General features: G+C 51.8%; 1 protein-coding gene across 2 annotated transcripts in view; it reads right to left on the minus strand.

Moving 5' to 3' along the window:
- The window catches only part of map3k22 (mitogen-activated protein kinase kinase kinase 22), a 157643-nt gene that overhangs the window by 98153 nt on the left and 38562 nt on the right, over positions 1-20928 (minus strand). For both annotated transcript variants that reach the window (XM_085992505.1, XM_085992506.1), the window contains exon 3: positions 1381-1475. In XM_085992505.1, the coding sequence (XP_085848631.1) occupies positions 1381-1475 (95 nt within the window). The remainder of the gene's footprint in view (positions 1-1380; positions 1476-20928) is intronic.

The following is a 20928-nucleotide window of genomic DNA, read 5'->3' on the forward strand; positions in this document are numbered from 1 at the left end:
GCTTGACAGGGTAGATGCAGAGAGGATGTTTCCCCTCGTGGGGGAATCTAGAACTAGGGGGCATAATTTCAGAATAAGGGGTCGCCCATTTAAAATGGAAATGAAGAGGAATTTCTTCTCTGAGAGTCGTGAGTCGTTGGAATTCTCTTCCCCAGAGAGCTGTGGAGGCTGGTTCATTGAATATATTTAAGGTGGAGATAGACAGATTTTTGAATGATAAGGGAGTCAAGGGTTATGGGGAGCGGGCAGGGAAGTGGAGTTGAGGCCAAGATCAAATCAGCCATGATCTTATTGTATGGCGGAGCAGGCTCGAGGGGCCAAATGACCTACTCCTGCTCCTACGTCTTATGTTCTTATGTGAGGGCAGAGGTAAAGATGGAAAGGTTTAGAGAGGGAATAAAAGGACATGGGGATGCATAGGAGTCAAAGGAATGAAAAACAAGGGCTGGGACATAAAGCTGGAGGAGTGGTAGAGCTATGGTGGGGCAAGGGCATGGAGGGCAATGGCTTTGTAAACAACGACTAGAATTTTTAATTCAAGGAGCCAATGGGGGTCAGCAAGAATGGGACAAAGCAAGTCTTGCAGTTTATATTTCTAACTGGAAATGATGGTGAAGGAACACAGCAACAAGAGTAGGCCATTCAACTCCTCTAGCCTGCTCTGTCATTCAATTAGCTCATGGCTGATCTGTATCTTAACTCCATCTACCCGCCTTGATTCCATTACCCTTAATACCCTTGTCTAACAAAAATCTACCAATCTCACATTGACACATTGAATTTTTCACTTATCTGCAGCTGCAGCTTTATAATGTAAAAGGATCTTTGAATAAAGTACAAGTGGTCACTGGTCTATCACTGGTGGTGTGGACAATTTGAGGTGGTGAACTGAGAGTACAGCACCAGACACGTACTATACAGGAAACTTTCGATTTACGGCACCTAAATAACCGGAAATCTTGGTTAACCAGCAAAATTCAGGAGTAGGTTCAGGTAAGTTTTACTTCATATTCTACTTGCCTTCCTCGATCTGTTGCTGTGCAAGGGTGTGGCTGCAGCTGTTGCTAAGCTACAGAGACGCTTGGAACTTGTGGCCATTGTTCTGAACCTGTTGCTAAGCAACAGGGTTTGTTGCTTTATACGGAGCTCTCAGCTCTCCGTATCTTCTACTGTAGCTTTCGGTTATCCGGAATTTTTGATGAACCGGCACCACGTCGGTCCCGGATAAAAAAAAGTTTCCTCTACATCTAAACAGATTGCTTTGCACGTGATTTTTCCTGCAGCATAATGGGCTCAGTTCACTGAATTAGCCCGGTAACAACACCAGCAAGGTTTGCTGACTTAAACCAAAACTGTCCTGATCTTTCACACAAATCTTACCTGTTTGTTTTTGCTAATGTCATAATCCAGCAACTTTCGGCACTTGCCCAAAGCAGCCAGATCTTTCATAATCGAATTCAGGGCTTCCTGTTCATCTGGAAAACAAAACAAAACCAAAAAAAATCAAGTTCACGTGAAGGTTACTGACACATTTTTGTCCATTCAGGTGAAACAAAATAAACCTTTCAAACTTAAATAAACTCAATTGGAACCAAGCAGTCTGTTCAACCTCCTAAATGTTTCTTTCCTAAAATACAAAAATTATTTTGAAGCGCGTTGAAGGTCATTAATTAAACTGGCGTCCTCCAAGTGGTCTGCATCAGAAAGGATGTTTACAACATGAAAGTGTTGCGCAAGTCGCTTTCCCAATAAGGGCTATGATAAAAAATTGACCCTTAGTGTAAGGGGGATTAAATACGTGGGGTTACGGGGATAGGGTGGGATATGTGTTGGTGTAGGGGTTATGGGGATCGGGTGGGACGGTGCAGGCTCGATGGGCCGAAATGGCCTCTATCTGCACTGTGGGGTTTCTGTGGTTCTGTGTGATTCTGTGAATAACTAGAGGAGTTTCTGAGTGATTCACATGTTCTAAAGAACTTGCATTTATTCACCAACTTTCATGTCGCAATGCCACCGAAGCAGTAATTATGGGGGATTTTAACTATCATATTAATTGGACAAATCAAATTGGGCAGGGCTGCCTTGAGGATGAGTTCATTGAGTGTATTAGGGATGGGTATCTTGAGCAGTATGTAACTGAACCGACCAGGGGGCAAGCAACCTTAGATCGGGTCCTGTGTAACGAGACAGGATTAATTAAAAATGTCCTAGTAAAGGATCCCCTTGGAATGAGTGACCATAACATGGTTGAATTCCATATTCAATTAGAGGGTGAGAAGGTTGGATCTCAAACAAGCGTGCTAAGCTTGAATAAAGGAGACTATGAAGGTATGAGAGCGGAATTGAGTAGAGTGGATTGGGAAAATAGATTAAAGGGTAAGACGATACATGATCAGTGGTGTACATTTAAGGAGTTATTTTACAACTTCCAAAAAATATATATTCCACTGAGAAGAAAAGGGTGTAAAAGAAAAGACAGCCATCCGTGGCTAAGTAAATAAATTAAAGATAGTATTCAACTAAAAACAAGGGCATATAAGGTAGCCAAATCTAGTGGGAGGATAGAGGATTGAGAAAACTTTAAAACACAGCAAAAAATAACAAAAAGATTGATTAAGAAAGGGAAGATAGATTATGAAAGTAAATTAGCAAAAAATATAAAAACAGATAGTAAGAGTTTTTATAGTTATATAAAAAGAAAAAGGGTGGCTAAAGTAAATGTTGGTCCCTTAGAGGATGAGACCGGGAAATTAATGGTGGGAAATATGGAGATGGCAAAAACACTGAATGAATATTTTATATCAGTCTGTACATTAGAAGACACTAAGAATATCCCAATACTGGACAAACAGGGGGCTATAGGGGGGGAGGAGCTAAACACGATCAAAATCACTAAGGAAGTGGTACTCGGTAAAATAATGGGACTCAAGGCGGATAAATCACCTGGACCTGATGGCTTACATCCTAGGGTCTTGAGGGAAGTGGCGGTAGGGATTGTGGATGCATTGGTAATAATTTTCCAAAACTCCCTGGACTCGGCAACGGTCCCGGCAGACTGGAAAACTGCTAATGTAACACCCTTATTTAAAAAGGGCAGCAGACAGAAGGCTGGAAACTATAGACCGGTTAGCCTAACATCTGTGGTAGGTAAAATTTTGGAGTCCATTATTAAGGAGACAGTAACAGGACATTTGGATAATCATAATTTAATAGGACAAAGTCAGCATGGTTTTATGAAGGGAAAGTCATGTTTGACAAATTTGCTGGAGTTCTTTGAGGAAGTAACATGTAGGGTGGATAAAGGGGAACCAGTGGACGTAGTGTATTTAGACTTCCAAAAGGCATTTGACAAGGTGCCACACAAAAGATTATTGCTTAAGATAAAAAATCACGGGATTGGGGGTAATATTCTGGCATGGATAGAGGATTGGCTATCTAACAGAAGGCAGAGAGTTGGGATAAATGGTTCATTCTCAGACTGGCAATCAGTAACTAGTGGTGTTCCGCAGGGGTCAGTGCTGGGTCCCCAACTCTTTACAATCTATATTAACGATTTGGAGGAGGGGACCGAGTGTAACATATCAAAGTTTGCAGATGATACTAAGATGGGAGGGAAAGTAGTGAGTGAGGAGGACATAAAAAACCTGCAAGGGGACATAGACAGGCTAAGTAAGTGGGCAGAGATTTGGCAGATGGAATACAATACTGGAAAGTGTGAGGTTATGCACTTTGGCAGGAAAAATCGTAGAGCAAATTATTATCTTAATGGCAAGAAACTGGAAAGTACTGAAGTACAAAGGGATCTGGGGGGTCCTGGTGCACGAAACTCAAAAGGTTAGTATGCAGGTGCAACAAGTGATTAAGAAGGCCAATGGAATGTTGGCTTTCATTGCTAGGGGGATAGAATATAAAAATAGGGAGGTATTGCTTCAGTTGTACAAGGTATCGGTGAGACCGCACCTGGAATACTGCGTACAGCTTTGGTGTCCATACTTAAGAAAAGACATACTTGCTCTCGAGTCAGTACAAAGAAGGTTCACTCGGTTAATCCCGGGGATGAGGGGATGGTCATATGAGGAGAGGTTGAGTAGATTGGGACTCTACTCATTGGAGTTCAGAAGAATGAGAGGCGATCTTATTGAAACTTAAGATTGTGAAGGGGTTGGATCGGGTGGATGCGGGGAGTATGTTCCCGATGATGGGTGAAACTAGAACTAGGGGGCATAGTCTTAGAATAAGGGGCTGCTCTTTCAAAACTGAGATGAGGAGGAACTACTTCACTCAGAGGGTGGTAGGTCCATGGAATATGCTGCCCCAAAAAGCTGTAGAAGCTACATCATTACATAAATTTAAAACAGAAATAGACAGTTTCCTAGAAGTAAAGGGAATTAAGGGTTACGGGGAGCGGGCAGGAATTTGGACATGAGTCTAGGTTCGGATCGGTCATGGCCCTGTGGGTAGCGGAGCGGGCCCAGGGGCCGTGTAGCCTGATCCTGCTCCTATTTCGTGTGTCTAATTCTGTTAGATTCAGGAGATGGTTCTGTGATAGTAGATTGGCAGTTAGGATCAGATCAGCCATGATCTTATTGAATGGCGGAGCAGGCTAGAGGGGCCGATTGGCCTACTCCTGCTCCTATTTCTTATGTTCTTATGTTCTTATGTTTACAGCCAATTAAGTACTTTTCGTTAAGTATGGTCACTGTTGTAATGTAAGGAAACACGGCAGCCAATTACTGCACAGCAAGGTCCCACAAACAGCAATGAGATAAATGACCAGACGATGCGCTTTGGTGATGCTGTTCGAGGAATAAATATTAGCCAGCACTCTTCATATAGTGCACTGAGGGGGGGGGGGGCGGTCAGTCGATCACGGGGGGGGGGGGGGTGGGGGAGGTTCAGTCGACCGCGGGGGGGGGGGGGGTCAGTCGACCGCAGGGGGGGGTCAGTCGATCGCGGGGGGGGGAGGTTCAGTCGATCGCGGGGAGGTCAGTCGATCGGGGGGGGTCAGTCGATGGCGGGGGGGGTCAGTCGATGGCGGGGGGGGTCAGTCGATCGGGGGGGGTCAGTCGATCGGGGGGGGTCAGTCGATGGCGGGGGGGTCAGTCGATGGCGGGGGGGGTCAGTCGATGGCGGGGGGGGTCAGTCGATGGCGGGGGGGGTCAGTCGATGGCGGGGGGGGTCAGTCGATGGCGGGGGGGGTCAGTCGATGGCGGGGGGGTCAGTCGATGGCGGGGGGGTCAGTCGATGGCGGGGGGTCAGTCGATCGGGGGGGGTCAGTCGATGGCGGGGGGGTCAGTCGATGGCGGGGGGGTCAGTCGATGGCGGGGGGGGTCAGTCGATGGCGGGGGGGGTCAGTCGATGGCGGGGGGGTCAGTCGATGGCGGGGGGGTCAGTCGATGGCGGGGGGTCAGTCGAACGCGGGGTGCGTCAGTCGGACGCGGGGGGGGTCAGTCGGACGCGGGGGGGTCAGTCGGACGCGGGGGGGTCAGTCGGACGCGGGGGGGTCAGTCGAACGCGGGGGGGTCAGTCGAACGCGGGGGGGTCAGTCGAACGCGGGGGGGTCAGTCGAACGCGGGGGGGGTCAGTCGAACGCGGGGGGGGGGTCAGTCGAACGCGGGGGGGGGTCAGTCGAACGCGGGGGGGGGTCAGTCGAACGCGGGGGGGGGTCAGTCGAACGCGGGGGGGGGTCAGTCGAACGCGGGGGGGGGTCAGTCGAACGCGGGGGGGGTCAGTCGAACGCGGGGGGGTCAGTCGAACGCGGGGGGGGGTCAGTCGAACGCGGGGGGGGTCAGTCGAACGCGGGGGGGGGTCAGTCGAACGCGGGGGGGGGTCAGTCGAACGCGGGGGGGGGTCAGTCGAACGCGGGGGGGGGTCAGTCGAACGCGGGGGGGGGTCAGTCGAACGCGGGGGGGGGTCAGTCGAACGCGGGGGGGGTCAGTCGAACGCGGGGGGGTCAGTCGAACGCGGGGGGTCAGTCGAACGCGGGGGGGTCAGTCGAACGCGGGGGGGTCAGTCGAACGCGGGGGGGTCAGTCGAACGCGGGGGGGTCAGTCGAACGCGGGGGGTCAGTCGAACGCGGGGGGGTCAGTCGAACGCGGGGGGGTCAGTCGAACGCGGGGGGGTCAGTCGAACGCGGGGGGTCAGTCGAACGCGGGGGGTCAGTCGAACGCGGGGGGGTCAGTCGAACGCGGGGGGGTCAGTCGAACGCGGGGGGGTCAGTCGAACGCGGGGGGTCAGTCGAACGCGGGGGGTCAGTCGAACGCGGGGGGGTCAGTCGAACGCGGGGGGGTCAGTCGAACGCGGGGGGGTCAGTCGAACGCGGGGGGGTCAGTCGAACGCGGGGGGGTCAGTCGAACGCGGGGGGGTCAGTCGAACGCGGGGGGGTCAGTCGAACGCGGGGGGGTCAGTCGAACGCGGGGGGGTCAGTCGAACGCGGGGGGGTCAGTCGAACGCGGGGGGGTCAGTCGAACGCGGGGGGGTCAGTCGAACGCGGGGGGGTCAGTCGAACGCGGGGGGGTCAGTCGAACGCGGGGGGGTCAGTCGAACGCGGGGGGGTCAGTCGAACGCGGGGGGGTCAGTCGAACGCGGGGGGGTCAGTCGAACGCGGGGGGGTCAGTCGAACGCGGGGGGGTCAGTCGAACGCGGGGGGGTCAGTCGAACGCGGGGGGGTCAGTCGAACGCGGGGGGGTCAGTCGAACGCGGGGGGGTCAGTCGAACGCGGGGGGGGTCAGTCGAACGCGGGGGGGGTCAGTCGAACGCGGGGGGGCCAGTCGAACGCGGGGGGGCCAGTCGAACGCGGGGGGGCCTGTCGAACGCGGGGGGGCCAGTCGAACGCGGGGGGGCCAGTCGAACGCGGGGGGGCCAGTCGAACGCGGGGGGGCCAGTCGAACGCGGGGGGGCCAGTCGAACGCGGGGGGGCCAGTCGAACGCGGGGGGGCCAGTCGAACGCGGGGGGGCCAGTCGAACGCGGGGGGGGGCCAGTCGAACGCGGGGGGGGGCCAGTCGAACGCGGGGGGGCCAGTCGAACGCGGGGGGGCCAGTCGAACGCGGGGGGGCCAGTCGAACGCGGGGGGGTCAGTCGAACGCGGGGGGGTCAGTCGAACGCGGGGGGGTCAGTCGAACGCGGGGGGGTCAGTCGATCGCGGGGGGGTCATTCGATCGCGGGGGGGTCATTCGATCGCGTGGGGGGTCATTCGATCGCGTGGGGGGTCATTCGATCGCGAGGGGGGTCATTCGATCGCGAGGGGGGTCAGTCGATCGCGGGGGGGGGTCAGTCGATCGCGGGGGGGGTCAGTCGATCGCGGGGGGGGTCAGTCGATCGCGGGGGGGGTCAGTCGAACGCGGGGAGGGTCAGTCGAACGCGGGGAGGGTCAGTCGAACGCGGGGAGGGTCAGTCGAACGCGGGGAGGGTCAGTCGAACGCGGGGAGGGTCAGTCGAACGCGGGGAGGGTCAGTCGAACGCGGGGAGGGTCAGTCGAACGCGGGGAGGGTCAGTCGAACGCGGGGAGGGTCAGTCGAACGCGGGGAGGGTCAGTCGAACGCGGGGAGGGTCAGTCGAACGCGGGGAGGGTCAGTCGAACGCGGGGAGGGTCAGTCGAACGCGGGGAGGGTCAGTCGAACGCGGGGAGGGTCAGTCGAACGCGGGGAGGGTCAGTCGAACGCGGGGAGGGTCAGTCGAACGCGGGGAGGGTCAGTCGAACGCGGGGAGGGTCAGTCGAACGCGGGGAGGGTCAGTCGAACGCGGGGAGGGTCAGTCGAACGCGGGGAGGGTCAGTCGAACGCGGGGAGGGTCAGTCGAACGCGGGGAGGGTCAGTCGAACGCGGGGAGGGTCAGTCGAACGCGGGGAGGGTCAGTCGAACGCGGGGAGGGTCAGTCGAACGCGGGGAGGGTCAGTCGAACGCGGGGAGGGTCAGTCGAACGCGGGGAGGGTCAGTCGAACGCGGGGAGGGTCAGTCGAACGCGGGGAGGGTCAGTCGAACGCGGGGAGGGTCAGTCGAACGCGGGGAGGGTCAGTCGAACGCGGGGAGGGTCAGTCGAACGCGGGGAGGGTCAGTCGAACGCGGGGAGGGTCAGTCGAACGCGGGGAGGGTCAGTCGAACGCGGGGAGGGTCAGTCGAACGCGGGGAGGGTCAGTCGAACGCGGGGAGGGTCAGTCGAACGCGGGGAGGGTCAGTCGAACGCGGGGAGGGTCAGTCGAACGCGGGGAGGGTCAGTCGAACGCGGGGAGGGTCAGTCGAACGCGGGGAGGGTCAGTCGAACGCGGGGAGGGTCAGTCGAACGCGGGGAGGGTCAGTCGAACGCGGGGAGGGTCAGTCGAACGCGGGGAGGGTCAGTCGAACGCGGGGAGGGTCAGTCGAACGCGGGGAGGGTCAGTCGAACGCGGGGAGGGTCAGTCGAACGCGGGGAGGGTCAGTCGAACGCGGGGAGGGTCAGTCGAACGCGGGGAGGGTCAGTCGAACGCGGGGAGGGTCAGTCGAACGCGGGGAGGGTCAGTCGAACGCGGGGAGGGTCAGTCGAACGCGGGGAGGGTCAGTCGAACGCGGGGAGGGTCAGTCGAACGCGGGGAGGGTCAGTCGAACGCGGGGAGGGTCAGTCGAACGCGGGGAGGGTCAGTCGAACGCGGGGAGGGTCAGTCGAACGCGGGGAGGGTCAGTCGAACGCGGGGAGGGTCAGTCGAACGCGGGGAGGGTCAGTCGAACGCGGGGAGGGTCAGTCGAACGCGGGGAGGGTCAGTCGAACGCGGGGAGGGTCAGTCGAACGCGGGGAGGGTCAGTCGAACGCGGGGAGGGTCAGTCGAACGCGGGGAGGGTCAGTCGAACGCGGGGAGGGTCAGTCGAACGCGGGGAGGGTCAGTCGAACGCGGGGAGGGTCAGTCGAACGCGGGGAGGGTCAGTCGAACGCGGGGAGGGTCAGTCGAACGCGGGGAGGGTCAGTCGAACGCGGGGAGGGTCAGTCGAACGCGGGGAGGGTCAGTCGAACGCGGGGAGGGTCAGTCGAACGCGGGGAGGGTCAGTCGAACGCGGGGAGGGTCAGTCGAACGCGGGGAGGGTCAGTCGAACGCGGGGAGGGTCAGTCGAACGCGGGGAGGGTCAGTCGAACGCGGGGAGGGTCAGTCGAACGCGGGGAGGGTCAGTCGAACGCGGGGAGGGTCAGTCGAACGCGGGGAGGGTCAGTCGAACGCGGGGAGGGTCAGTCGAACGCGGGGAGGGTCAGTCGAACGCGGGGAGGGTCAGTCGAACGCGGGGAGGGTCAGTCGAACGCGGGGAGGGTCAGTCGAACGCGGGGAGGGTCAGTCGAACGCGGGGAGGGTCAGTCGAACGCGGGGAGGGTCAGTCGAACGCGGGGAGGGTCAGTCGAACGCGGGGAGGGTCAGTCGAACGCGGGGAGGGTCAGTCGAACGCGGGGAGGGTCAGTCGAACGCGGGGAGGGTCAGTCGAACGCGGGGAGGGTCAGTCGAACGCGGGGAGGGTCAGTCGAACGCGGGGAGGGTCAGTCGAACGCGGGGAGGGTCAGTCGAACGCGGGGAGGGTCAGTCGAACGCGGGGAGGGTCAGTCGAACGCGGGGAGGGTCAGTCGAACGCGGGGAGGGTCAGTCGAACGCGGGGAGGGTCAGTCGAACGCGGGGAGGGTCAGTCGAACGCGGGGAGGGTCAGTCGAACGCGGGGAGGGTCAGTCGAACGCGGGGGGGGGTCAGTCGATCGCGGGGGGGGGTCAGTCGATCACGTGGGGGGTCAGTCGAACGCGGAGGGGGTCAGTCGAACACGGGGGGGGGTCAGTCGAACGCGGGGGGGTCGGGTCAGTCGATCACGGGGGGGGTGTCAGTCGAACGCGGGGGGGGCGGGTCAGTCAATCGCTGGGGGGCGGGTCAGTCAATCGCGGGGGGGCGGATCAGTCAATCGTGGGGGGGTCGGGTCAGTCGATCGCGGGGGGTCGGGTCAGTCGAACGCGGGGGGGGGGGTCAGTCGAACGCTGGGGGGGTCAGTCGACGCAGGGGGTCAGTCGATCGCGGGTTGGGTCCGTCGATCGCAGGTTGGGTCCGTCGATCGCGGGTTGGGTCCGTCGATCGCAGGTTGGGTCCGTCGATCGCAGGTTGGGTCAGTCGACGCAGGGGGTCAGTCGATCGCGGGTTGGGTCCGTCGATCGCAGGTTGGGTCCGTCGATCGCAGGTTGGGTCCGTCGATCGCGGGTTGGGTCCGTCGATCGCGGGTTGGGTCCGTCGATCGCGGGTTGGGTCCGTCGATCGCGGGTTGGGTCCGTCGATTGCGGGCTGGGTCAATCGATCACAGGGCGGGGGGGACAGCCGATCGCGGGTCAGCCGATCGCGGGCAGAGGTGGGGGGTCAGCTGATCGCGCTGGGTGGGGGGCTGTGTCAGCCGATCGTGGGAGGTGTGGGAGTGGGGAGGCAGATGGCGGCAGACAATTTACTTGAGGGGCCGGGGGAATCCCTCCTGCTCCTCCTGGCCTACAAGCATTGCTGGAAAAGGCTGCTGGATCCGGAAGCCCAAGCTTCCCTTCAGCGGCCAGGTTCTACTGCAGTACTCATATTGGAAAATCGTGGAAAATCTGTCATTGCACAAGCAAACTGTAATAAACACCAGCCAAGTTCACAGTTGGATGAATTACTCACCCAACCCTCTTCATTTCAAAAACAGAAAGGAAATTCCCTTTTACTGAGTCACTGTCTTAACTTTTCCCTAGTCCATTATTTATCAGCAGAAATTCAGAGAAAACAGTACCAAGAAAAGTAGGCAAGCAACAACAACAAAAGCTTGCATTGACATAGTAAGACAGCCCAAGATTTCACAGGAGACAATAATTGTCACCGAGCCAAAGAAGGAGATATTAGGATGCTGTCCAAAACCTTGGTCAGAGGTAGGTTGTAAGGAGCATCTTAAAGGAGAGAGGTGGAGAGGTTTAGGGAGAGATTTCCAGTGCTTACGGCCTAGACAGCTGACGTGGGGATGCACAAGAGGCCAGATTGGGAGGAACTCAAGAGTTCTCAGACAGTTGTAGGGCTTGAGGAGGTTAGAGACAGTGCAGAGCGAAGCCATGAAGTGATTTGAACACCACAATGAGAATTTTTAAATAGAGGCATTGTTGAACTGGAAGCCAATGTAGGTCAGTGAACACAGGGGTGATGGGTGAACTTGGTGCGAGTTTTTTTTTATTCGTTCATGGGATGCAGACATCGCAGGCAAAGCCAGCATTTATTGCCCATCCTAATTGCCCTTGAGAATCATACAGCATAGAAGCAGGCCATACGACCCATCGAGTCTGCGCCGGTGCTTTCGAAGAGCAATCCAGTTAGTCCCAATCCCCCTCTCTTTCCCCATATCCCTGCAATTGTTTTTCTTTCAAGTATTTATCCAATTCCCTTTTGAAGAAACAGAGATATATTTCCAAGTCAGGATGGTGTGTGGCTTGGAGGGGTTCTTGCAGGGGATGGTGTTCCCATGTGCCTGCTGTCCTTGTCCTTCTAGGTGGTAGAGGTCGCGGGTTTGGGAGGTGCTGTCGAAGGAGCCTTGGCGAGTTGCTGCAGGCAACAGAGTTAGGATACAGGTAACGCAGTTTTGGATGAGCTTAAGTTTATGGAGGGTGGAAGATGGGAAGCTGGCCAGGAGAGCATTGGAACAACCCAGCCTGGAGCTGACAAAGGAGGGCTGATCCAGAGAATATGGTGTCTGATATGAGTGGTTAACAAAACTGTTTATGACGGTGGTGTGCTAAAAACAACAAAAGTGAGAATGTGAAGAATATGAGGCAGCAATGGAAAGAAGATTCTATCATTGATTCCCATCTCCTTTTAGCAGTGGCAGCAGCCACAAATTAATCAGAATATGTGGATATGGCCAGCATCTGATTCCCTTCCTGTCGAACATTCCTTCCTCAAGCAACACCACAAAAGATAGTTTGACTGGTCATTCATTGGGAGATATTGCTGTATGCAAACTGACTGCTATATTTGCCTACATAACAACTATTGCTGTACTTCAAAGTCAATTAAGCTGTTGTGTAGTGTTTTGCAATGTCCCAAGAACATCACAAGATGCTGTATAAATTCAAGTTTTGTCTTTCCATAGGATAAATTTTGTGGATGTGATAGTGTTAATGAAACATCCTACCCAAAATGCAAATTCGACAGATTTCTTCAGAAATTTGTATTTTGCGATATGGCATATGAGCAATTTGAGACATGGCATATGGGTCAGGATTTTGCGGTAAGAATAATGGTGAGGCTAACAGCACTCATCGTTATTATGAAGTAAATTGGACTGCAATTTCTGGCGTCTGCACATGTGCAGTTAAATGTGGAAATCAGGAAGTTCCTGTACGATTTACCCAGCTCCTCCACAAGCTGCGCTACATCGATACCTCGCTGATAGACTCAACATTGAAATACATGGAACGGCATGAAGTTGCTGTGCTTACTTGATGTATACATACTAAACTCGCCAGAAAAATTTAGGGCTTCTGCATTCATAGAATCATAGAATGGTTACAGCAAAGAAGGAGGCCATTCGGCCTGTCGAGCCTGTGCAAGCTCTCTGCAAGAGCACTTCGGCTAGTCCCACTCCCTCGCCCTTTCCCTGTAGCCCTGCAATTTTTTTTCCTTCAGGTACTTATCCAACTCCCTTTTGAAAGCCACGATTGAATCTGCCTCCACCACCTTTTCAGGCAGTGCATTCCAGATCCTAACCACTCGCTGCATAAAAAAGTTTTTCCTCATGTTGCCTTTTGTTCTTCCACCATTCACCTTAAATCTGTGTCCTCTGGTTCTCGACCCTTTCACCAATGGAAACAGTTTCTCTCTATCTACTCTGTCTAGACCCCTCATGATTTTGAACACCTCTATCAAATGTCCTTTCAAACACTTCTGCTCTAAGAAGAACAGCTCCAGCTTCTCCAGTCTATCCACATAACTGAAGTCCCTCATCCCTGAAATCATTCTTGTCATAGAGTCATAACGGAACAAAAGGAGGCCATTTGGCCCATCGAGTCCGTGCCAGCTCTTTACAGAGCAATCGAGTCAGTCCCATTCCCCCGCTCTATCCCCGTAGCCCAGCAAGTTTATTTCCCTCAAGTGCCTATCCAGTCTCCCCTTGAAAACACTGAGTGTGTCCGCTTCCACCACTTCCGTCGGCAGCGAGTTCTAGGTCCTCACCACTCGCTGCGTAAAAACGTTTTTCCTCACCTCCCCCCTGTATCTCTTGCCCAAAACCTTAAAACTGTGTCTCCTACTTGTACCATCAACTAGTGGGAACAGCCTTTCCCCTGCTAGCCTATCCAAACCCGTGATAATCTTGTACACCTCTATCAAATCACCCCACAACCTCCTTTGCTCTAATGAAAACAAATCCAGCTTCTCCAACCTGTCCTTGTAGCTAAGATCCCCCATCCCCAGAACCATTCTGGTAAATCTCCTCTGCACCCCCTCAAGGGCCTTCACATCCTTCCTAAAGTGTGGTGACCAGAACTGGATGCAATATTCCAGTTGTGATCTAACCAGTGCTTTATAAAGGTTCAGCATAACTTCTCTACTTTTGTACTCAATTCCTCTATTTATGAAACCCAAGATCCCATATGCTTTGCTAACCACTCTCTCAATATGTCCTGCCACCTTCAGGGACCTATGCACATTAACTCCCAGGTCCCTCTGTCCCTGCACACTCTTTAAAACTGTGCCATTAAATGTATACTGCCTCTCCCTGTTCCTTCTGCCAAAATGCATCACCACACACTTCTCTGTATTAAATTCCATCTGCCACTTGTCCGCCCATTCTGCTATCCTTTCTATGTCCTGTTGCAGTCGATTGGTATCATCCTCACTGTTTGCCACACCCCCAAGTTTGGTGTCATCAGCAAATTTAGAAATCCTACTTTTTATTCCAATATCCAGGTCATTTATACATATCAAAAAAAGCAGTGGCCTCAGCACTGACTCTTGGGGAACACCACCGTCTACCATCCTCCAGTCTGAAAAACAGCCATTTATCACAACTCACTGTTTTCTGTCCTTAAGCCAATTCCTTATCCAAGCTGCACTGACCCACCTATTCCATGAGCCTCAATTTTGTTAACCAGCCTTCTATGTGGTACTTTGTCAAACGCCTTCCTAAAATCCATGTAGACAACATCCATTGCATTTCCCTTCATCAATCCTCCCTGTTACTTCATCAAAAAATTCAATTAGATTAGTCAAACATGATCTGCCTTTTACAAATCCGTGTTGGCTCTCCTTAATTAGCTTAAACCTCTCCAAGTGCCCGTTAATTTTTTTCTTGATTATTGTTTCTAAAACTTTACCCACCACTGATGTTAAACTATCCGGCCTGTAGTTACTAGGATTGTTCTTACACCCTTTCTTGAACAACGGTGTCACATTTGCCACTTTCCAATCCTCAGGCACCTCCCCGCATCTAGAGAAGATTGGAAAATTATGGCAAGCCCTTCCGCTATCTCCTCCCCCAATTCCCTTAGCAATCTGGGATGCAAACCATCTGGACCAGGCGACTTATCCACTATAAGCATACCCAGCCTTTCTAGTACATCCTGTCTATCAATTTTCACCCCTTCCATTGCTTCTACCTTTCCCATTGCTACCAATATTTTGTCAGCATCCACCTCCTTAGTAAACACCGATACAAATTACTCATTGAGTATTCTAGCTTTGCCCTGCGCCTCTAAGCGTATAACACCTGCTTTGTCGCTAATAGGCCCCACCACGCTTCTTACTACCCGCTTACTGTTTACATGTAAATCTTTTCTGCAACGTCTCTAAGGCCTTCACATCCTTCCTAAAGTGTATTGCCCAGAATTGGACACAATGCTCCAGTTGAGGCCAAACCTGTATTTTATAAAGGTTCACCATAGCTTCCTTGCTTTTGTACTCTATGGGCTCGATTTTCAGTGTGCCGTGGAGTCGGGATTGGAGGCGTGTGGGGGGTTAAATTCCCGAAATTGGGGGTGCCGACACCATCCCGCCTCCATGCCACTTTCAAAGGAGGCGGGTACCCGCCCCGCACTGTGACCCGCCTCCCCGAGGCGGGAAGGGATTAGTGCCAATTAACTGCCTGTTAACAGGTTAAGTTAACAGGCAGTTTTTAGCCTAATCCCTATTTTTATGCTTGAACTGTGGGATTCCCGACGGCTCCAAACCACGCCAAGTTGGAGGAGTCGGGCCGTCGAGTTGAAGGGCTTGGAGGGGTCGAGATGTCAGTGTTCAGGTGAGTGATGTGTGCATGAGTGCAAAGGTAAGTGTGTTTGGTGTGTCTAAAGTGATTAAAGAAGTGTAAATTACCTTTTCTTACCTTTTCAGCCTTCCTTCCTTTAGTTTCGGGGAGTCCCTCATCTCACCGGCACAGAAAGCAGAATGGCTGCGATCTGTCAAAAGTGACAGCCTGCAGCTTTCTGTGCAGGAGAGATTTCTAACTGAGTCTGTGGAGAAGGACTCATGTTAGAAGTAAGACTGTCAGTGTTTGACAGCTTCAAACAGCTGTGAAACACTGATATTTCATCTGTCAAAACATCTTGACAGATGAAATTTCAGTCTGTGATGTCACCTGTTGCCGGGTGGCCCTTAATTGGCCTGCTGAGCGAGCTCAACAAGGTCAATCAAGTTAAAATCACGTGGATTGGCCGCATCTCGATGGAGGCGGGACTACAACCCCGAAAGGTGTAATCCCGCCTCCAACCCGACTTCTGAATGAAAATCCAGCCCTATGTCTCTATTTATGAAGCCCAGGATCCCGTAAGCCTTTTTAACCGCTTTCTCAACCTGTCCTGCCACCTTCAACGATTTGTGCACATTTACCCCAAGGTCTTTCATGTACCCCCCTTAGAATTGTACCCTTTAGTTTCTATTGCCTCTCCTCGTTTTCCTACCAAAATGTTTCACTTCACACTTTTCTGCATTAAATTTCATCTGCCACGTGTCCGCCATTCCACCAGCCTGTCTATGTCCTCTTGAAGTCTATCACTATCCTCCTCACTGTTCACTATACCTCCAAGTTTACATTCGTGTGATAAGTCTTAATTACTGCCAAACAACCTCTCTGGAACTGAAAATTTAATTTTACAAGTGTGGAATCTCATTCCTTTAGAATTTTATTATTGTTGCAGATTTTTTTTTAAATTACATTTTTCCTTACTTTTTCTTTCTATCTCTTTTTATCTCGCTCTCTTAATCCCATCTTTCTTTCCCGCTCTTTATTTTGCTTTCTGTACATGATTTTACTTGCACTTCCTGGTTTAGACTCTCATGCCTCAGTGAGGATTCTTCAATCTGATTGGTTGAAGAGACACGCTGTTGCTTTCCCTGTTCACACAGGTCCCAGATCCCCTGTAGAGGGCGCCGCGCTGTATCGGACACCCGATGACTGTAAGTAGCCGCTCAAAAGCCTATGATAAAATCTGTGAGCAGCTGTAAGTGTAATGAACAGCGAGCGCCGTTCGTTCGCCGCTGACCGCAAAAATCCGGGCCATGGTCTGTATAGCGTGCTTGGGAGGAATGGGTGGCTTTAGACCTATGGTTCCCAAAGCTTTCCACTATGGCTGGTTTTCCTCACCTAATATCTGTTGTAGACTAATTGATACAGATTGATTGCCATGATCATCTTTAACACCATTATTATTGTATCATGCAAATACCAGGATGGTAGAAAGCGAATTAAATGGACTTTGTTTTTTTCCCTTCTGGCAATTCTTATGTTCCTAAATCAAGAACCTGTGTTTTCTTTCAGGTGGTGACTTATCCAGTTGCTCAATCCCAGCAGTTTTTGTTTTAAACTTCAGATTTCCAGTAATTGTGCTTTTTTTAAAAAAAAAATCACCACATGCACTCTGGGATTCTCTCCCTAAACTCGTTCAGCTTGCTACCTCTCTCATTCACTTCACTTCAAAAGCCTCCTTAACTCTCGTTTAACCTTGGGGTGTTTCACGAGGCAGAAGATGCTATAGAAATGCAAGTTGTTGATCTATACAAATAGTTCATGGAGGAATAAACGTTACTTTTCTCAAAGGCAACAAATTTCCACTTCCCCAAAAAACTGCTACTGGGTATTGGAGACAGACTGTGCTGCATAAAGCAGAACCCACATAGCTAAAATGCTATCACCTGTCTCAAAGTTACACAGTAACTACAAGTTATTCTTAAAATGTTGTTGTGGCACCAGTTGCTGGGAACACTTCAGCAGGAAAAATGCAAGTAATTGGTAATTTGATAAAAAACAGGCCAAATTGCTGTAAACATCACAGGACAAACCTCGTTGTCAAGAATACCATACGCACTTCAGCAGGGAGATTTTTTTGAGGGGTGGACAAAAGATTGAGTAAAGATTTTCATAGGAACAGGAGTAGGCCATTCAGCCCCTGAAGCCTACACTGCCACTCAATTAGATCATGACTGATCTGCACCTCAACTCCATTTTCCCGCCTTTGCTCCATATCCCTTCATACCCATACCCAATAAAAATCTATCAATCTCAGTTTTGAAAGCTCCATTTGACCCAGCATCCACAGCCTTTAGGGGAGAGAATTCCAGATTTCCATTACCCTTTGTGTGAAAAAGTACTTCCTGATTTCACTCCAAAATGGCCTGGCTCTAATTTTAAGATTATATCCTCTTGTTCTTGATTCCACCGCCAGAGGAAATAATTTCTCTGTATCTACCCAATCGAATCCTTTTAACATTTTAAACACCTTGATTAGAACACCCCTTAATCTTTTTCATCTATACCAGGCGTTCTCCTGTGGCCTTGCACAGGAAGCCAAGATCAAGTGTAGTCTACAGCTGAATCGGGCGAGGGATATTTAAACCAGGGCACACAGACGTAATTAAGTCCCAATTTTAAAGTTGTACTTTCTGCCCTTATTTTTATATTTCCATTATAACTTATGTTCACATTAAAAATGGAAACAATGTAAACTTGTGCTGCTGTAATTGCACTCTCCTGCCAGCGTGGCACTGCAGTTCCTTCACTGGTAGTAGAGTGTATTTACGGTGTGACAAGCTTACATAAGTAGTTCCATTATAATGATGTACAAAGGAATTTATCATGGAAAAAGTTGACAGGAAGTGCACACTGACGTAAGATTATTAATATATTCACCTTATCGCATCTCTCGCAAATGTCCCTTAGCATTTCACAGAATCACAGAAACCCCACAGTGCAGATAGAGGCCATTTCGGCCCATCGAGCCTGCACCGACACATATCCCACCCGATCCCCGTAACCCCACGTATTTAATCCCCCTAACACTAAGGGTCAATTTATCATAGCCAATCAACCTAACCCGCACATCTTTGGACTTCACCCAATGGGTGACTGAACTACAGTGCCTGTTGCTGTATAGGCAAACACGGCAGCCATTATGGGCACAGCAAGATCCCACAACAGCTATGACCAGTTAATCTGTTTTCACGTGACACAGGTTGAAGGAGGAATGTTGACCAGGCCTGTAGGAGGACTCCTAGCTCTTCTTCAAATATTTTAACATCCAACCAGAATAGGCAGATGAAACCTCAGTTTCACATCTTATTCAATGTAGGGCACCGCCAACAATGCAGTAACTCTCTAACTTATGAGTTGAAATCTTTGGTGGCAGTTATGGGAGAAAAATTGGGTTGCTTTGCACCTCCCGTTAGCGCCCCCAGCGGGGCACAAAGCACCTAGCGCCCGGGCGCAGTGCCACTAACGCCTCCTGCAAAATTCAGCGGGAGGTTAGCGGCAGCGGTAGCCAGTAGCACCCCGCGGCACTGCGTCTCTGGCGATGACGTCATCACCGTGCACAGCGCCCCGCTTGCGCCCCGGCCGCAAACTTCAGTTACGCCCCCTGACCTATCGCCGGACGCCATGTCCAACGAGGTCAGGGTGGCGTTTGTGCAGCCGCGGCGGCTCAAGTTAAAGGGCAGGTGTCGGGCGGCCATTTTTTTTGGCCGACTGCCAGCGCCTGCCCCCTTCCCCTTTTTTATTCAGGGTGCCAGTCGCGATCGCTCAGCCCGGCACTCCTCTTGAGTGCCGGGCTGCTTTCCCGGCATCCCGCTCCCCGGTGGTCCAGCAGGGCCCCCGGTGTGCGCAGCGCTAGGCCCCTCCCCTTTAGTCAGGGGAGGGTGGCCTGCAATATTGCGGCGCTACGTGCTGATGCACGTGGCGCTGTTGTACATAGCGCTGCAATATTCACTTGTAGCGCCCCGGGAAGGAGGGGGAGCGCTTCCAGTAGTGTCCCGCCTCCTGCTTGGGGCACTACCACTGAATCTACGGCGCAGGGGCACTAACTTTTTCGGGGTGCTGGTGAAGTTAGTGCCCCAAAGGGGGCGCCACCAAATTTTTCCCCCTATATCTTTAAACCAAAATGAGTGAAACTTGAATGTGAGAGATGTGACAAGCATTAAGGTGAGAGAATTTTAAAAAACTGAAACAGGAAAAAGGAAAGCAAAGAAGTAAATTGTCAAGCTCTAGTTTTCTGAGGTTTAATGAAGTCTGACAGAGGGATATACATTTAATTGAGAAGATTTTCCATGACTGTCCCTGCCCCCATCCCATTGGGAGGTTGCTATCTTTTAAAATGGGTCCTACTTCCCATTCTACTGTTGATATAACAAAGATTTTGGCTTCCATCATTGGTCCTGCAGGATGTGTTCACATTCACTCTTGTGTAAATAGACTACTGTGGAAAACATGGAAAGTACTCCAGTCTATGTGTCATAAGTTAATGAAATAAATAGTGACTGAGATGCAGGGTCAACTCACCCTATAGTTGAATGAACTGTCGACAATCACTTGGGCCAGGGACTGGATAATTCTCAATGCTGCATAACTCCCCACCCTCAGGAGAGGTGGGGGGAAATTGGAGGGGGAGGGAGGAGTGTTAATGTCATTTAAGAATCAGTCAAAATAGCTTCTAACGAAGGAAAAGTGTCCTGTGCATGAAATAGTGAAGTGTTTCAGGACAATAACACCATGTATGGCATGATCTGGGCTGTGAGAGGAATAGCTTGCTGTGGTCAGGAAGTCAGTCTAGTGGAAATTAATTTGGGAACTGTGAGGGGTGAAAAGAGAAATGTTTTTAATGTAATTTGGCTCTCATCAGATTTGCTATTAAAAAGCAGGTGGATGATATTTAGTGCTCGAAAGCAATGCAGTCATTGAAAATGCTATGTTGCAGGGTGAGGTGCTATCCTTTTATTATAGAACACTCACAATTCAAATCGCTTTATTGGCATGATAAGGTACATCTTATGTTGCCAAAGCATCAAAATACACTCTCTTCTCATCTCTCCAGGGGGTGTGCCACATTACTGAAACAAAAACTACAGTAAAAGAAAAAACCCAAAGCCACACTAGTAGTCTGTATTAGATCATATTTCAAGGTGCTTTATCACTGTTGCATTGGTTTAGGGATGGCACGACACCGGCCTAATGGTTCTCCATTGATATTTTCACCAACCGGCAATGTTCATTAGAAGCCAAGCAGAAGTGACGTTGGCGAATCGAGCAGCAACTCCTCAAACAGAACAATGTAATTCGGGCAGTTTATATTAGTAACTGCAACCAATAGCAAGAGAACCACGTGGTCGCTATCAGCTGCAATTTTTAAACCGTCAACATGCTGCATGAGCGAGAGAGCGAGTGCGTGAGAGTGAACGAGAAAGGGAACAAGAGAGCAAGCGAGCGCAAGAGAGCGAGTGAGCAAGCGGGCGAGAGAGCAAGAGAGCGAGTGAGCAAGAGGGCGAGTGAGCAAGAGGGCGAGTGAGCAAGAGGGCGAGTGAGCAAGCGGGCGAGAGAGCGAGAGGGCGAGTGAGCGAGAGGGCGAGTGAGAGAGAGGGCGAGAAATAGAGAGAGGGCGAGAAATAGAGAGAGGGCGAGAGAGAGAGGGAGAGGGGGCGAGAGAGGGAGCGAGAGAGGGCGAGAGAGAGAGAGGGCGAGAGA

The sequence above is a fragment of the Somniosus microcephalus genome, chromosome 7, assembly GCF_052327205.1.
Source record: "Somniosus microcephalus isolate GS21.2 chromosome 7, FLI_Smic_1.0, whole genome shotgun sequence".
Taxonomy (NCBI): domain Eukaryota; kingdom Metazoa; phylum Chordata; class Chondrichthyes; order Squaliformes; family Somniosidae; genus Somniosus; species Somniosus microcephalus.